Source organism: Ornithodoros turicata, chromosome 6 (assembly GCF_037126465.1).
Source record: "Ornithodoros turicata isolate Travis chromosome 6, ASM3712646v1, whole genome shotgun sequence".
In the NCBI taxonomy this organism is placed as follows: Eukaryota; Metazoa; Arthropoda; class Arachnida; order Ixodida; family Argasidae; genus Ornithodoros; species Ornithodoros turicata.
The window spans coordinates 26,537,305-26,555,189 of record NC_088206.1 but is presented as its reverse complement, the minus strand read 5'-3'; the positions used below and the strand labels follow the sequence as shown (position 1 = coordinate 26,555,189).

Below are 17,885 nucleotides of genomic sequence, written 5' to 3'. Positions count from 1 at the left end.
TCATCAGATAAGCCGCACCGCGGATAAGCCGCAGAGCGTCCGCGAAAAAAAAAATTCGCGCATAAGCCGCGGCTAATACGCGTGAAAATACGGTAACCGTTCTGAGTCTGGAACACACAAAGAGGAAAACACAACACACGCCGCAACATTAACAGATAGGCAAATGCGCTCTGGCGAGCTCCACCTTGGGACAAAGTCAACAAGTAATTCACCAAAAGTCAATGAGTGCCTGAAATATAACATCCCTGACTGATAGCAGGACGGTCCACCTTCAATTGCTGCTGCTAGCACTGACTGGCTTTTTCATGAATTATTTGTTGAAGTTTCCATGTGCTTGAGAACATGAACCATTCATCAACCACTGTATCCTTTTGAGGTGATGAGGGTTTGTCATCCCAAAGACATCCCTTTCTTGCATGTGTCCCTACGGTTGCTCACCACTGCAGAAAAAAAAAAGAAAAAGGCTTTATTGACAAGAAATGGATAGTCATGTTTACTTTATAATGATTGTGCACAACAGAAAGAAGACTTTCGCAGAGAAGGCTGTACTTCTTCACGTCTAACATCAAGTTACAAAATTCCAGAATATATAAGACATGGTGAAAAAAATTTGGAACCCGAGAACGTCGAGAACGTGTCGTGTCGTCCCTCCTCTGTCCTTTTCTCGGGTTCCAAATTTTTTTCACCGTGTACCAGCTGGCCTGCACCCTTGCCCTTTTGCCATTATATACGTAATGTTGTAAGGTAGAGAGTAAGTAGAGCGAGGGTTGGTAGAAATATACAAATAAAAATACAAACATAGTATAATAAAATAAAAGAGGGTATGATGCCATCAGTTTCAAACAGACAAGGGATGAGTTGTGTAGCATAATACATGAATGACCACGGCGGCCAGATAAGTATTTAGTACAAAAGGCATTTACGGGCGACACATTCAGGGAAACAGTGCTACAGTGTCTTGTCAACTCATCCCTTGCCGGCTAGAAACTGATAGAGTTGTACCCCCTTTTTATTTTATTATATATGTTTGTATATTTATTTTTATGTCTGTACCAACCCTCGCTCTCTACCTTACAACATGTTTTATATATTCTGGGATTTTGTAACTTCACGTTAGACATTAACAAGAGCAGCCTTGTGCACGAAAGTCTCGTCTCATTAAAATTTAGATGCTCTCAACAGTCTTCTTTCTGTCGTGAATCTCTATCGCAGGATACCAGCACATTGCTGTTCTATGCACTGTGAGTTTGCAGTAAGATTATGGACTTTGGATAAAGAGACTACACAGCACTGCTCAGGTATTTTTGCCTATTGAACAGCATGTATGCAGTATGCACACAGTATTTGTGCAGTTGACCCACTAAAAATGTAAAGAATGTGGCATTGCAAACAGTAATGCACCAAGTTCAACACAAGTATTGTAGAGTTCAGGTATTTTAGCTTACATGCCAATCCAGTACCACTATCCAGTGTGAAGTTGTGACAAATAAATAGTTCCCATTTTTCTTAGCTCTTCGAACAGAGACAGTGAATTAATAAGAGTAGACAATGTTAACATGAATTCTGGGTTATTCTTCAATCAAACACTCACAGATAGTAAAGCCACCTTCCTCAATGGACGTTGATGACAGTGAAAATTCTAAAACGTTGTCAGAGACGACATCAGCTTCTGCGTGTCAGAAAGGATTGTATGTTCAACAGTAATCCAGGTAACAGTAACAAAAATGTACAAAAGACAAATTAACTGAACTAATGTAACATACCTTTTATATCAGACAGTGAACCAGTGTCCAGACAGTAAAAGTGCTTGAACTGGGAGATAGCAGCTAATCGGAATGGCGACCTTTGTTTTCCACCCTGAAAGCACAGGTTGTAACGTTGATGGCAGATTTAAGAGTGGTGTCAAGTTGTCTGCATGAGAGCGCCCATGAAAAGCGGAAGATATAGGTGACTAGGTGACTACTCAAATTATAACATCACATTGTCATACCTGTTGGTGGCAGCTAGACTGCAACTAACGTGTCAGCAATTTCATCATGAACCAGATGCAAGCCAAATCCTGCTTCATTTCCGCCTTCAGCGTGCACCTGTGGTAATTCACAAGCTAGATTATGAATACTGTTGTGTCGTTAATCGTGGTTATATCAGAGTAAGTGCTGTAGGACAGCTGCACAATCGATTCATGAAGCTTGCTATTTTTATATCTGAACCTCGACTTACCTTTTCGCTCTTGTTTTTTGCCTTGATATGCCTTTGAACTTGCCGTGCCAAGTTCAAAATTTGTGTGTCGGCCATCTCAGATTTTCATCAGACGATTTCGTACCGATAGGCAACACTTGAATGCTCCGATGAATTGTTCTAACAGCGTAGCACCGTCGCATTCTCGACAACTACGCCGTGGCATATCACGTATCATACTGCTCCAGCCCATAAAAGGCAAGGTCAGAACAAGGAAGTGCACTTTCCAAACGTACAAAGCTGTACAAAAAAAAATATTCACATGCTTTGTTTCCGGCTTAGCAATAACATAACAGCTGTTCGCTTATGTACGATGCACAGAGGACGAAACGAAAGAAGCCAAGCGGCCAAGCCAAGAGTCCATGCCAAGCCAAAGACAGATAAACCGAGAGCAGTGACGTCGGTGCGCCCGTGCGCACCGACGTCTGACGGGCGGGCGTGGGAACTAAAAAAAATGTTTTCTAAAAAACTACGAACAGTTGGACCAAGATATTTCGCACACATATTCAGTGTTCGCTAATGACCTCAGCCACGTCATCCTGGCTTGTGGGCAATACCACCACGAGCGTGCACTAATGGAAGTCTCTATGCAACGCATTGACAAGCGGCCGTTCAACCTAGCGAAGATCCTCGGTCCGTGGTCGAACGCTGCCCACCAGACGCAGGGCCATCGTCTTCTGGCGGAGTACTTGTGCTCCACCGGTCTGGCGACGGCTCTTTGAAAGCCCCCATCATCATCCCTCCGTCCTCTCCCAACGCGAAATAGGGCAGTGTACCGCCTCAGCGGCGGTGAATCGCCCACCCCATCACCATCCAATGTTTGTGTGTGTGTGTGTGTTGGTTTCCAAGAAGTTCCAAATGGGGTTATCCAAGTTCTAGTGTTGTAAATAAAGGACAGCGTGTTTTTACGCCACAAACAACGTTTTCGTCTTCTTTATTGATTTTAGCGACGAGATTATTGGAAAACAGGAAGAGAATGCTCTTCAACCGCAAATCAGGAGTGAAAAATAGCATACAAAGTTCGCACACACATCCATGTCCATACTAATCTAAGGATTATACAACGCTTCGGTGGTGGTGGTGGTGGTGGTGGTGATGGGGCTTCGGTAAAATAAACGTTTTTTGCATCAAAAATAGATTTGATGCCCAATGGTAATGGTTTTGATGGTGATGGCAATGGCAATGATTTTGATGCCCAAAAGTTTCTACTACAAAAGTTTCGTCTATCTTCCTGGCTATCCAAGCTGTTGGTTGCAGCGAAGATTACACAGCGTCATTCCGGGCCAGTTACATCAGCGGGTTGTGCATGGTGTTTCAAGCGGTATGGCATCAATGAAAGCTGCAACGAAACCCACAGAAAAAACGACCAAGTGCAACCCACTCGCGACCGAAGGTGCCGCGCTAAACTACCACGCGTGAGGACGCTGATGTTGCTGCTCTCCCCCCCCCCCCCCTCCCTCCGCAGAAACAGGTACTTGCTCTCTGGGTCGTGCGCGCTGGTTCATGTCCAAACAAATGAGTTATTAGTTCGCGCCTTTAGTTAGCGCGAACGTTGCGAACGTTTGTCGTAAAAAGGCGTACACTAAATCATATTCACAGATTTTTTTTAGTATGGACACTGAGTAAACACATGAATATGTGTGCAAACTTTATTAACTATTTTCGCTCCTGATTTGCGGTTGAAGAGCATTCTCTCCCTGTTTTCCAATAATTTCGTCGCTAAAATAAATAAAGATGAAAAAGTGGTCTGTGGCATAAAAACACGGTGTCCTTTATTTACGACACTCTAGCAAGCACGCCTTTTAACGTAGATACAACTCGTTCCTTTCCATCGGCGACGTCGTGTGGTTCTTTTTCTAGCATAGTCACGCATCACGAGGATCCGGCTGATTGTCTCGTCGACGGGTTCTCCTCTTCCACATAGCGCTCAAACAATTCCAACTTATATCTCAAAATGTCTTATTTAACAGGTACTCCGCGTAGGAATAGCTCTTAAAGTATCACTAAAATCACTCTTTTCTCCGTGTCCATTTAAAAAGTTTTTAGGCGCTGCAAGTCTGCGTTTACATACCAACTAATCCGCTCACGCGACACACTGTATTTTTAAATTGGAAAATACACGTATTTATTTACGGGTAATCGCTCGCAGCCTTCACACTTTTGAAGATGTGGCTCATCACTGCTGATCAGGGTTGCGGAATGGGATCACCCATTCCATTCCAATTCTATTCCGAGGAATGAAAAGGCATGGTCAATTCCCACTCCTGGAATAGCTTGGCAACCCCATTCCTCATTCCTTTAATTCCACCAACAAAATAATTAGGACCGGTAACCGTACTAGCTAGCCCAGCAGTGCTATAGAGGAGATTGACATTACCCAGCACAGAAAAAGCACAAAGACAAGGTTATTTCGCCCTCCTCCTCTCCTCCTGTTCATTGGCATCATCATTACAGGAGTTTTCCACTAAAGTAACTGGTTCAAGTGATGCGGGGTTTAGGGCCTCACACTAGTGAAGCCAAAATCTCGGTTTTATTTTTTCTTAAAGCCAAACCATCGCCCTTGACTGTATAGCACCCAGACCATTACATTCCAATTCCATTCCGCCTGCGAAAAATTTCTAATTCCGTTCCCATTCCATTCCCAGGAGAGTTTCTGCCATGCCATTCCAATTCCATTCCGGGCTCTGCTAAATCTTGAATGATTCCGGAATCATTCCAACCCCGGAGTGGCAACTCCACAACCCTGCTGCTGATTATGTCAGGGGACGCGAGTCTTTCACCATCCTTGAATCACTCCTTCCTCTAGTGTTAGATTCGACAGCTGACGCATTTCTTAATTCCAAATCTGCTAACTGCTTGAAACGATTGGGCACCTTTACGTATCATTTTCCATCAGGAGTCCTAAGTATACCGCCTTCCCGTACGTCGTTTCGATCTTGCGCAAGTCAAGCTTTGCATTCTTTGGAATCGAAAATATTAGCTCGGTTTCCTCACGATGAGGACAATAGCACCTTCCCGGCTCTCTGCGCGAAGGATACTTGTGGAGTCGGCTCAGGAATCTCAGACAAGTAGCTTCTTGAAGCGCAGATCTCGAACGAGTTATACATATTTTACAACGTTTATATACAGCCCCGGTTGTGGGACGTAAGTATTTTTAGACCATGACGTAAACCGGCTAGCACGTGCGAGCGGGCGCATGTTCTACCATGCCGCAGTGGGTTAGCAATATGGCCTCATGCAAACAGTGGGGTGCGACAGACTGTTTCGTAACCCCAGTGGAACTCCCCGTAAACCATTAGGGAGTACATGCGATTTTTTTATCTTTTTGTTTACAGAAAGCCTCCATCGTTCGAGAATGCAGGAACAAGCTATATAAAACAGGCGGCCAGCATACACGCGCGTCGTCTCGGGATACCACGAGTCCACTCTCAAACATGCATGTCCCAACCGCGCAACCTATTTCTTGTATCATATACCAAAAAAAGTAAAACTGTTCTGCATCACCGAACATGTCTCCGAACACAATGAAAAGAAGAAAACTGCTAAACCCCTCTGCAAGCGTCAAGCCGTGTGTATGCTGGCCACCTGTTCGTAGCTTGTTCCTGCATTCTCGAACGATGGAGGCTATCTGTAAACAAAAAGAGAAAAAAATGGCATGTACTCCCCACGCTTTTGGAGTTTCGTTAACGAGGAGTTCCACTGGGGTTACGAAACCGTTTGGCGCACCCCACTGTTTGCATGAGGCCATATTGCTAACTCACTGCGGCATTGTAGAACATGCGCCCGCTCGCACGTGCTAGCTGGTTTACGTCATGGTCTAAAAATACTTACGTCCCACAACCGGGGCTGTATATAAACGTTGTATAAATATAAAACGTGTATAAAATAGCGACAAAATTATTGGCAAACAGGGAGAGAATGCTCTTCAACCACAAATCAGGAGCGAAAATAGTTAATAAAGTGTGCGCACACATTCGTGTATTTATTCAGTATCCATACTAAAAAAAATATTTGAATATGATTTAGTGTACGCCTTTTTGTGACAAACGTTCGCAACGTTCGCGCGAACTAATGGCGGCAATGGAGCGACCCCTTTGACTATTTGTTAGGATATCACGCCGTGCGCACGACCCGGAGAGCAAGGACCTGTTTCTGCAGGACGCAAGCGAGCAGCCATATCAGTGTCCTAACACGTGGTAGTTTAGCGCGGCGCTTTCGGTCTCGAGTTGGTTGCACTTGGTCGTTTTTTCTGTGGGTTTCGTTGCAGCTTTCATTGATGCCATACCGCTTGAAACACCATGCGCAACCTGCTGATGAAACTGTCCAAACAGCTTGGATAGCCAGGAAGGTAGACGTTGTTCTATATGAACATCGCGAAATCTGTGTTGTTTACGCACATTGAGTCAGTGATCATCGATAGATTTTTTATGCAAAAAACGTTTATTTCACCGAAGCGTTGTACAATCCTTAGATTAGTATGGACATGGCTGTGTGTGCAAACTTTATGAGCTATTTTTCACTCCTGATTTGCGGCTGCAGAGCATTCTCTTCCTGTTTTCCAATAATCTCGTCGCTAAAATCAATAAAGAAGATGAAAAAGTTGTTTGTGGCATAAAAACACGGTGTCCTTTATTTACAACACTAGGACTTGGATAACCCCATTTGGAACTTCTTCGAAACCAAACTGCAAAAGCAACCCTTTGTTTTTGGTTACAGAAAGCTTGTTTCAGCATATGGAAATGAGCAGGCTATGATGTAAAAGAGGTGGTTTGCTTTGACGTGGGCTCATAGGGATATTTTTCTTCGCATAGAGTTTTCTGATCAGGCAGGACAGCTTATTTTTGGTATACGTTTTAATACGAGTGGCCTCGATGACTCGGAAAACATGATTTACAACCCCAAACTGCGGAAGCTTTGATATAAAACATGAACAAGTTACAAGAACTTGAACATGTTGTGGCATGCAGTCGGCTCATCCTCACAAGCCCGATGACTCGAAAAACGTGATCTACAACCATGCGGAAACAAGCGAGCATTGATATAAAAGAGATGGCCCCAACATGTTGGGACACGTACAGGAAGGGGTATAGACCAGCTTCAGTCCATGACGTCACGCGAAGCGGCGGCGCTGCCGTCAGTGTTGTTTGGGTCTTGTTGGCAAAAAGCGCGCGCGCTGAGCTTGACTCTTTGCGCAAGCAAACATGCCTCAAAGTTGTGCAGCTGTTGGGTGTGCAATGCGCTATACGAAAGACAACCCTGTGAGCTTTCACAGGTTTCCCAAGGAAGCACACAGACGTTTGTTGTGGATCAACTCAGTAAAGCGGAAGAATTGGACGCCGTCCGATTATGACCGCATATGCGGCCTCCACTTTGTGCATGGTAAGTCAAGCTAGCACCGATCCGTAGCTGGTTAATTTACCTTGTGCTGGCAGTAAGCTTGTTCTTGTTTTAAACAGGAAAGGCGTCAGATGATCCAGAACACCCAGACTCCGTGCCGTCCGTTTTGTGTACACAAAGCCGAGGACCGCCGCTGCCGTTGAACGATATCAGCGAGCTCAGAAAAGGATACGCGCTGAGGAGCAACACAGTGATGGTGAGCCCGCGGACTCTGAGGAACAAGTGGCCAACGATTGTGTAGAGGAAGTCCAGCCGGAGGGTAAGCCTTCCCGTGATCACAAGCATACATCTCCCCTGTGGCTATCTGTCCATATCTTTCTTAAATACATTCTTTCATGATAGCACTGAGAAACTGATGGTTACCAATGTGGCAATTTTTCAATTGGAAAGTTATTGCGGGCCCCCAACCCAGTAACAGTTCATACCGTTCCAGGTAACATGGCTGATGATCATGAAAGGACAACATGCGAACAATGTGTGGAAACTGACATGGCGTATTCTGTTCCCTGCCATATGTGCAGTAAGTAGGCGGTGTACTATGAATAGTCTTCAGCTCTCTGACAGCATCTTCCTTTCAGCCTCCACCTTCCAGGAGCTCAACAATAATATCAGCAAACTACAAAACACCATTAAGGATCTCGAGAGGGACAATGCTGTGCTCAGAACTGCCATTTCAGTGAAGGAGGTAACAACGTTCTCTGCCTCGAGCCTCAACGACACTTGAGTAGAATTCTACACTGGTGTGCAGTCTATGGCGCTTTTCAACTTTGTTGTAAGCTTGGTCAGTGGAAAGAACATCTACCTCCCACGTGGGCTGAGTGTCCATGATACTGTATGTATCGTCTTAATGAAGTTACGGCTGGCACTTCTTAACAGAGACCTTGCATTTCGTTTTGGTACAGCCGAGAGTACTGTGTCTCGCATCGTGTGTTCGTACTTGCCAGCTCTTGTGAATGAACTGAAGGGGTTTATTGTGTGGCCATCAAGGGAGGATGTACAAAATAGGCTGCCAACCCATGTGCGCCGGCAGTACCCGGACTGTAGGGTCATTATTTACTGCACGGAGTGTCATGTTGAGCGTCCTTTGGCATTTAAAGCACGAGCACAAAGCTACTCAAACTACAAAGGAAGCAACACGATCAAGTTTCTTGTGGGCATAACCCCAAGAGGTGCTGTGAGCTTCATTTCAAAGGCCTGTGCAGGAAGAGCTTCTGATAAGAAAGTAACTGAGTCAAGTGGATTCTTGGACAAGCTGGAACCTGGAGATGTGGTCCTAGCAGACCGGGGCTTTCACGTTAAGAATGAAATACCAAAGAAATGTGCACGGGTAGTAATACCTCCGTTCACAAGAGGAAAGAGGCAGCTTGAAGGTAGGGAAGCAGAAGAGGCGCGAAGAGAAGAAATTTCAAGTGTGAGGATACATGTGGAGCGGGCAATAGGACGGATGAAGGTGTTTCGAATTCTCAGGAACAGGCTTCCTGTCACACTGTTGAGGCATGCTACATACATTCTGATCATTTGTTCAGCAATTGTAAACATGAAGAAACCACTTGTGTAAAGTTGTGCTTGATAGCCACGTGTTAATAAATATCTCTCAACAACAAATTGTGCAACAATGCTTCCACCAGCCATGGTCAAAATTTATTTACAGCAACCTTGGTAGGACATGCTCCTTCCAGAAAGCCCTCATTTTTTTCAGGACACGGCTGAAAAATACTCGATCATACTGTACAATTGTTACAGAGAATTCATGAGGAACCCAGACAACAAAATGACACACTTCCTTTTGACACACATGCAGCTTGGTCTGAATCTGTGTGTAGTAAGGGTGGTTCTTGTCTACGTTGCCATTCTGGGTCAAACATGTTGCTTCACCTGTCGTCCTACTTGGCTACCTCAGAGAGAAGGGACATTTGATCTCCAGCAAGCCGACACCATGGCAATCACATGCCCAGACACCATCAGATGAGGCGCCGAGGAAGTGGTCCTAACGGCAAGAAAACAGCAATTCCGAATACGTGAACAAACATACTTTAGCATAAGTTGTGAAGTGACATGCACTGCCCTTTGCTCTGAGAACGCTAGTTAAGACGAAAAGTGATGCAAAACAATCCTACCACAGGGTCAATCACGAAGCCAGCATCGTACAGACGGAAGTTCCTGTGACATGTTTTCGTGTAATTAGCATAGTGGTGCTTTGCATTGCTTTCGTTGTCGAGGCCTCACTTCATGGCTTCTGCTTTGCTGTCTCGTAGCTTTCTGTATCCTCTCAATTTCTTTGAGAGGCACAAACATGTCATCCATGAAGGTGTCCCGCGTGCTGCTGGTCTTCTGGGCTCTCCTTTGAAGCAAAGCATCATTTTTGCAACTATAGATTAGACACCAATGTTAGCCAAGCCTGTTCTGAGTATCAGGGCTACATCTTCACTTCATGGCATAAGAGTGACGAATATCTGGGCGCACACTGTCATGAATATGGCCTAGCAGTTCAGCATGTCCACTAAGGTTTTGCAGTTGCGAATATGGATGACTGACATACCTGAGTAGTGTATAGCATTGCTCGTCTTCTGAACCAGAGTCAGTGTCTTCTGGATCGAGTTTTGGGATACTTCGGAGTACAACGGCACCTGGGGCAATCCTTTTTAACTCATCGAAGATATTTTTGTCCGTAGCTGAATATTGTTCGAACGTGTATGGTGGTTTCGAATGTGTATGGTGGTATTAGCCTTTTTGCTTTTCGTGGTTTGCTCAAGTCCAATTCATCCAGAGCTACCATATTTTCCTGTATTGGAGCAGGGCAAAGAAAGAGCTTGGGAATTAATGATGAAGGGTGATGCATCCTTGGCCTCCTCAGATCACACATGTAAGCAATAAAATGTATGACGCAAAATCTCATTTGCCAAGCATTCTCCCTAGAATGTGCACAGCTTCCCACAATTCATGCAATACAAACAGGATTAAGGCAGTGGGGATTACGATGATCTACCGACGACGTAGATGCGAAATTATCTTGCTCTTACTCCACTTCCACGCATGCTACATGCCAGGTTATGTGTACCTTTTTTGACGTCGCCTTGTTCCAGACGCATTGCTTCGACGTGCATGAAACATCACGCTTTTGTGAGGCATACTCAACATCAAAAAGGACTGCTGCTACATGGCTGCACACAGTACTGAGGCTGAGAGGTGTGGATAAGGCATTAGTTAAGGATGTCTACAAGCTAAATCGAGAAACAGAACCGTTGTCACACCTACCCTGCCATGCATTGACAGTGAGCTGTAAGCACTTGCTCAGTGAGAGAGTCAATGCAGACCCACACGTCATGGCCCTTTTGGGTGACACGTTGTGATGGCATTACTTCTGCTCTGATGAAGCTGACCTTCCTGTCTGGTAACCAGAGTCTACAGCTCCTCACAAGACCTATGACAAGCACAACTTCGTGAAAAGGTTGGCCGCTAACACCATTAATGGCCAAAACAACGTTAATGTACTCAAAGAAAATGCCACCAACCTGACTCGAAGTAATTGTACGCTTCCATGGACTTATACGCTTTTACTGTATCCAGAGTGAATTCGCTGCTGGAAAACAATAGGTACACCACAACGGCAGGCATGGTCACCGCTGGGCACTGCTGCTCGGCGTCATCACCTTCCAGCTACATTTCTTTCCGAATTACGTACGGATCATCGTAAACAACACCATGTACGTGCAGTTTTTTCCGATAACGATCTTTCTCAGCGTCGCTGAGGCCGTCAAAATACGTTGCCATTGCGAACGATTACAACCGACGGAGCAACGCACGTGTAATGCACACGTGCACACGGCTCGTTTTGCCAACCAGCCGTCGTCTGCTCTCCGCGCATGCGCAAATGCGGCGCGTTGTTTACAAACAAGGAAGAGGTCTATATTACGCGCATGTGTTCCAGCTATATAGTTTTCTGTGCGGCTGGCATTCACCACGGTAAGTTGAGCTATTCTTTGACGACATGGGGGTAGATTTGTGAACCTGGAGGGTGCCCGATATTTTGATGTGTCAATATCGGCGCATGTTGAGCCTGTGTGTAGCTACGGTGTGTGAGGTGAAAAACTGCGCGGGCATGGAAAATCGCGTGAGCTGTCCACGCGCCCGAAATTCGTGTTTCCCCGTCCTGCTGTACCCCTCGCGTGACAAGTTTGTGAATCTATGTGCATCATATTTGTAAGTGTGATGCTCTTAAGGTGAGAACATTTTTCCTGAGATGGGGGGGGGACTTGTTCATAATGCGACGAGCATTGCACATTTTGTGTGGTCATCCTAAATTTATATTTCTAATATTGGTGCCTCTTACTGTTCAGTAGTGCTCTGTTTAGAAGGAACTCGCAGGTGTGTCGCGTGAAATATACGCTGGCTATGCTTGTGGTGCACGCACAGAGTGTTCTGGGAGAGCTCTGAAGGAAGTCTGAAATCTTTTTAAGATTGAGTATGTGCGAAGCTTCACTGCATAGCACCAACCACTTTGGGTTTACTCAATCGCTTTGTTTAATAAGCGTCGGAGCGTCAGTGAGAGAAACATTCTTGAGCTTCACCGCATAGCACCACTATGCTTTGTCAGTAGGCTTAGAATGGACCAATTAGTGGAAACGGTTAATTAGCATAAAAGGGTGGAGCTGTGCTCAGCGATCAGCATGCACCAATCATCGCGAAGTGGGCGCAGCCAAGTAATTAGCATAAAGGGGCGGAGCTACGGTCAACCACTCAATGATCAGTAGGCTTAGCAGGGGCCAATCAACGTGAAGTGGTCGGAGGCAAGCCAACTAATTAGCGTGAAGGAGCGGAGCTACGGTCAACCAATCAACGATCAGTAGGCTTAGCATGGGCATGAAGTGGGCGGAGCTAATGGCGACCAATCAGATGGCTTAGAATTGGCTTGTGTTGGATTGGAACTGGATTTTGGCTTAGAATTGCATTAGAATAGGCTTCCCTTGGATTAGAGGAACTCTTGGCTATAGGACATACAATAATACTACTGGTAAGTCACTGCTGTGCATTTGTTCCTACTTGTTGCAGAGTGTCTATTCTTTATGCCTATTTATGGCAGTGTTTGAGCTGCTATTCCAATAGATGGAAGAAACTATGCTATTGGTTACCTTTGAGGGATGACAGTTCCGAAGAGGCGTACCAGTCATGTGATTATTATTATGACCATCATCAGTGATTATCTTTTTCTACATGTTTCACTAATTGATTTTAGATTTTAATAAACGTGCACATAAAAGGACATACCCCTCATTTGCTTCTTGAATAGCCGCTATTACACATTTGTAGTATTGTATTTGGACACATTTAGGTTTCGGGATATACCTGCACTTTTGCGGCAGTAGAAGTGGAACTTTTAACGTAACATAGTAGGAAGAGGTAACACAAGACAACGTACGAGTAGAATAAACAGTAATTCACAACAATAGATAAATGTCATATCAACGTAGAAAAACAAATGTCAATGTAGAAACAGCATTACAAAATTATGTTGATTCTGCCTGTTTTTGAGCGGAGATTTTCTACGTAATCTACGTTGCACGCTATCGCGGATTCTACGGTAGTATTGTAGATTTGCAATGTTATTTCAGCGTTGATTCTACATTTCGTGTGTGACTGGGTGAGTGTGTCTCCCTTGCATGCGAATTCCTCTCGTGTATTTATGTTAACAATTATATATATATATATATATATATATATATGTGTGTGTGTGTGTGTGTGTTTATAACTCAAGCGTGTCACATCCCAGCTGTGGACGGCCGTTTCGAGCTTCTTGGCTCTCATCGGGACAGCGTAGGGATGTGACACGCTCTAGGGTAGGAACCAACAGTGTGTCTCTGAGAGACATCAATGTTCCAGGGTGTTAAGAACACCTCTGGAGGCCGCAGTGCAAAGCCAGCGAGTACCATACGCAGTAAAGCCATACGCTCACTTCTCTCTTTGTATATATACACTATATATATATTTATTAGGGAAAAAATAGCCGTAGCTCTTTGGCTGCACGCATAGCCTATGTTTGTAAGTGCTCAAACGTCGCCACGGCAGTACTGGACAGCTGTTTCGGCCTTCTAGCATATGCTATGCATGCAGCCAAAGAGCTACGGCTATTTTTTTCCCTAATATACACTTGTTTTGCACTGGGCTTTCAGTGGTGAGGTAGCTCACAGTGACGGGAGGAATCACGTGTAACGTGACCTTCTCACACCATCCGTTCAAACGTTGCCTGCCTGCGTACCGCTGATGAGGCCCAAGAAGGCCGAAACAGCTGTCCAGTACTTGCGTGGCGACGTTTGAGCACTTACATATATATACATATATATATATATATATATATATATATATACGCTACAAAATGGAGGTTCGAACGACCAGGATGTTGTATATAGATAGGGATATAGATAGTGTCTTTTCTCCCCTATGTATATATATATATATAAGGCAATTGAATTGGAAGAATCAGACGGCCACGTTGTTGGGTCCCACAGCCATATTGCTTTATAATCATATGAAAAGTTGGAGCATATTACGTTACATTATCAGCCATGCCGGCTGCCAATTTGCTTATGTATGAAATAACCCACAGAACCATTAACCGCCCATCAGCATCCAGCGAACGTCGGGTTGTGGATGCTGAGTACGTCTCACGAACGTACACATTTGCTCCCGGCTACGTTTTAACTACACCCGTACTACCGTGCTAATCAAGAGAAAATTATGCGAAATGGACGTCGTAGGACCGCCGATGCGGATCTTCGAGGGGCCTGTGGAGGATCTCTATCCAAGTCCCATAGGTATCGCGCGCCTATGGAAATATCATAATTTTAATCATGAAATGAATACAAGGACGCAAGTGTGCACCCAAAATAATTTATTTCATTGTGGACTAGTATTTATATGTGCATTCGTACATGCCTGCCGGCACATAAGCAGTACAGATAATGAAAGGACGTGACAAGGTGTCATATCCAGATCATTCCCGCTCATACAGGTCGTGGTCCCAATATCGCCACGTTATGTAAACAAGAAAAAAAACATCCATGTTACTCGCCGTATAATTAGGTGGCATCTTGCATGGAATCGACGCAACTGTATCCTCACGCTCCTTCACGCCTTATGAATGGCTACCGGTCTCTTTAAATTGTTCCTTTCTGTGTCTTCCGGACTCTGGAACTCACTGGCCAAGTTCTCCCGCCGAGGCACACTGATAACAACGAGAGACATAATACAGGCAACATCGGTCTCTGCCTATGGCACATACGCATACCAGCGTTTGGCCATACCTCCCGGTTACCTAGCATTCTTACCTGTAACGCATAGGACAGTAAATAATTCCAAGACTGCTCATAGAGAAAACATCCAACACTATCTGGAAGACGCTGAGACGCACACAGCAATGAATGGCCGATGCTGAGCGGTATAGCCGTTTATGCCTGAAAGAATATCAAGAACACAGTGAGTGGACCACAAAATAAAAGTAGCATACAAGTGCTGATATGCCTATATTACAAGCTCAGCTAGGATTGATTGGATTTTTTTTTCACTAGCCAGTGGGCTAAAACGACTTGAAGAACAAAGGAATCTAAAACGCGAGCGCTAACAAGCAAAGGCACCACGGCCGTTTACCTGTATTCTGGTCATAGATAGTGGCCCCCGATGGAGAATCCGTTACCTACAAGGCATGTGCACCTAACTCTTCACAAAATTCAAGCTGTACTGGTGCTGTTCGCGTTGAAAATTACCGTATTACTCCAAGCCATTACAGATGCGGCCATGTTTCTCCAGCCTCTCCAGCGGGGTTTGAAATCATCCGCACAACGGGCTATGGCTCTCTCTTCTGCGCGTTGCGAAAAAAACAAGCCTTCTGCGCAGATTTCTCCTTTGGCGGCGACGCAGTCAGACGACAGAGCGGGAGAGAAGAACGAGACGGAAGGTGAAAAGCGAAAAGGGGTGCTCAAACCGCTCTTTGTGGACAGAGTGCGGATGGGGTGCGCACGGTGTCCACAGAGTGATATATGTGGGACATCCGCTGCTGTATACTCATTGGAGCATCCCAACAAACGCGTCTAGGAGACGTTCAAGTGATGTTCACTATAGGCTGCGGATGCTTGGACCCTTGTCGGCTGTCCAGGGGCGGTTACTGGTTCTGTGGGAAGGGTGAGTAGGCAAGCGAGCTGGTGAAGGTTCGACGAAGGCATACCTTGAGCTTGAGGGAACGATAACACACGAACCTTTGAGTCCCCTTTGAGCCTCGTCTTGTCTACTTCTTCGTGTGTTATCGTTCCCTCAAGCTCAAGGTATGCCTTCGTCGTTGCTTATGTATGTTGGTCATTATTCACAGAGAGAAGACATTAAGTGCACTTACAGCTGTTGTGACAGCAGTACTAGTCATACGAGAATACTCATCTCAGGATTTTGGTGTTTTATTTATCGAATGTGCCAGCAGCATCGCGTCTTATCAGTGTCGCCCTATATTTTTAATTATCAGCCTATTTATGTTGTAATATAATATTTTGTACTATTAGAAATAGCGTTTTTTTACTGTGCACGTACCAGACATCAGTGTACTTGGTTTGTGTTCAATAAGCAAGAGTTCCTTGATACGATGTTCTCTGTTGCAGAGTAGTTTTTTCCTTAGAATAAGTAAAAATTGCAAAAAAGCAGCAAAATGCAATAATAATAATACATCCTGTATATGTCATCTATATGTCTAAATATCCCTGAGACACATTCCTAGAACCTTCCCTGGATCAGCAAATACGGAAGAAATACGGGTCCTCTGTATGTCCCAGAGACGTCAACGGGCTATTCAGTCTAGTCCCTAGGATATCCGAAAATCCCAAGTGGGATATCGTGTGGACGTTTCTGAGACATATCTGGTTTCCAGCAAACCACTAATATCCCATGGATGTCCAGAATATGGCGCGAACGTCGCGAATATCGCAATGTTGTCCGCACGTCCAGGGGACATCCATGATATGATCTCATATATACGTCGCAGGCGTTCCAAATTCATAACGTCCTATAAACATCCCTTGGATATCTGTTTGCTTTAATGGTGAATAAGAATTGTTTATTTTGCATTATGTACAGTGAATTATGTACAGTGTTATGCCTGGGTACATGCGCAACAGTGGTGAGAGAATTCTGTGTTGGAACATATATACTACTGGACCTTCCTGTGGTCGACCCAGCAAACCATTAATATCCCTGGAACATCCCTACAAGGTCGCGAACGTCCTGAATATCTCGACATCTGTAGGATATCTATGGGATATCGCACAATTTCAATGCGTGTTGGGCTTACTCCAGTAGACAACAGATGTCCCTGGTACGTTGGAAGGATATCGCGCTCTGGATGTTTGAATGTCCCATGACAGGCAGCCTGCATATCCTAGGGATATCTATGGGAGATCCAGGAAAGATTTGTTTGTCTTTATAGAGGCGGTAACCTGAATTAAAAACACAGTAGTTGATAGGAAGGGATGTTGGAAATGTTGTTGGGTATACTGTGAGTTCATGCAGAAACACAGGAATTGCGAAGATACATCCTCATCACCGTTACAAATGGTTTACGCCACGCTACCCCTAACGAACGTGTGTGTAACGATTTGTATTTCAGTATATGTTCCATCCAGCTCGCAAATAGAGGTTACTGCGGGTTTTCCCAAGTGGTCCAAGTAAGGCGGGCGGGGTTCGGCTCTTATGCTGGCAGGTCCCACAGTATTGCTGTACTGTGATGAATCCTGTTAGGCTAAGGTAATATTTTGTTCCCCAAATGGGAACAATAGTATCAAACGGGTTAAAACACACAACTATTATTTGCTGGTACACAGTTGCAGTGTTCTCTACGCACTCTACGAACACCAAATATGTGATGCACAAAATTTTTAAAAGCAAAATATGTACGATATTCGTAATCTCCCTTATACTTGACACCGTGACACCTTGATACCGTGACAGACGTCGCAGGGACTTTCAGAGGATCTACAAACATGGCAGAAATGCTAGTCGCTGGGATATCGCATGGATGTAAAACGGATCTGTGGCAAACTCCACTGGATATCCAAATGTCCCGGGCAGGATATCTTACGGACATTTGCTGGATGTATCTGGTTTGCTGGGGAGAAAGAGGATGCACGTCACACTCTTTTCTGAGAATCGCCGATATAGTTCTGACACCTTTTTTCAGCCAAACCCTGAGAGATTTGTACGCAAATTGACTGGAGATGGCC

The 17,885-nt window shown here is 44.8% G+C and overlaps 1 protein-coding gene across 1 annotated transcript; it reads right to left on the bottom strand.

Annotated features, from left to right (window-relative positions):
- Positions 1-9,717: 9,717 nt before the first annotated feature.
- Positions 9,718-11,250, bottom strand: LOC135398398 (uncharacterized). Its single transcript, XM_064629808.1, has 3 exons — positions 11,148-11,250; positions 10,175-10,343; positions 9,718-9,976 (listed from the first exon to the last, which is right to left on the bottom strand). The coding sequence occupies exons 1-3, from the start codon at positions 11,248-11,250 to the stop codon at positions 9,817-9,819; spliced, it is 432 nt and encodes a 143-aa protein (XP_064485878.1). The 3' UTR covers positions 9,718-9,816.
- Between the last annotated feature and the right edge of the window lie 6,635 nt (positions 11,251-17,885).

What these genes read in the sequence shown, in the direction of transcription:
- LOC135398398 (XM_064629808.1), bottom strand. Translation starts at nt 11,250, where the DNA reads ATGCCTGCCGTTGTGGTGTACCTATTGTTTTCCAGCAGCGAATTCACT. An exon ending in GTACAATTACTTCGAGTCAG is followed by an intron (nt 10,344 to 11,147) that starts GTTGGTGGCATT and finishes ACCACCATACAC; the next exon opens with ATTCGAAACCACCATACACG. An exon ending in CAATGCTATACACTACTCAG is followed by an intron (nt 9,977 to 10,174) that starts GTATGTCAGTCA and finishes TTTGCTTCAAAG; the next exon opens with GAGAGCCCAGAAGACCAGCA.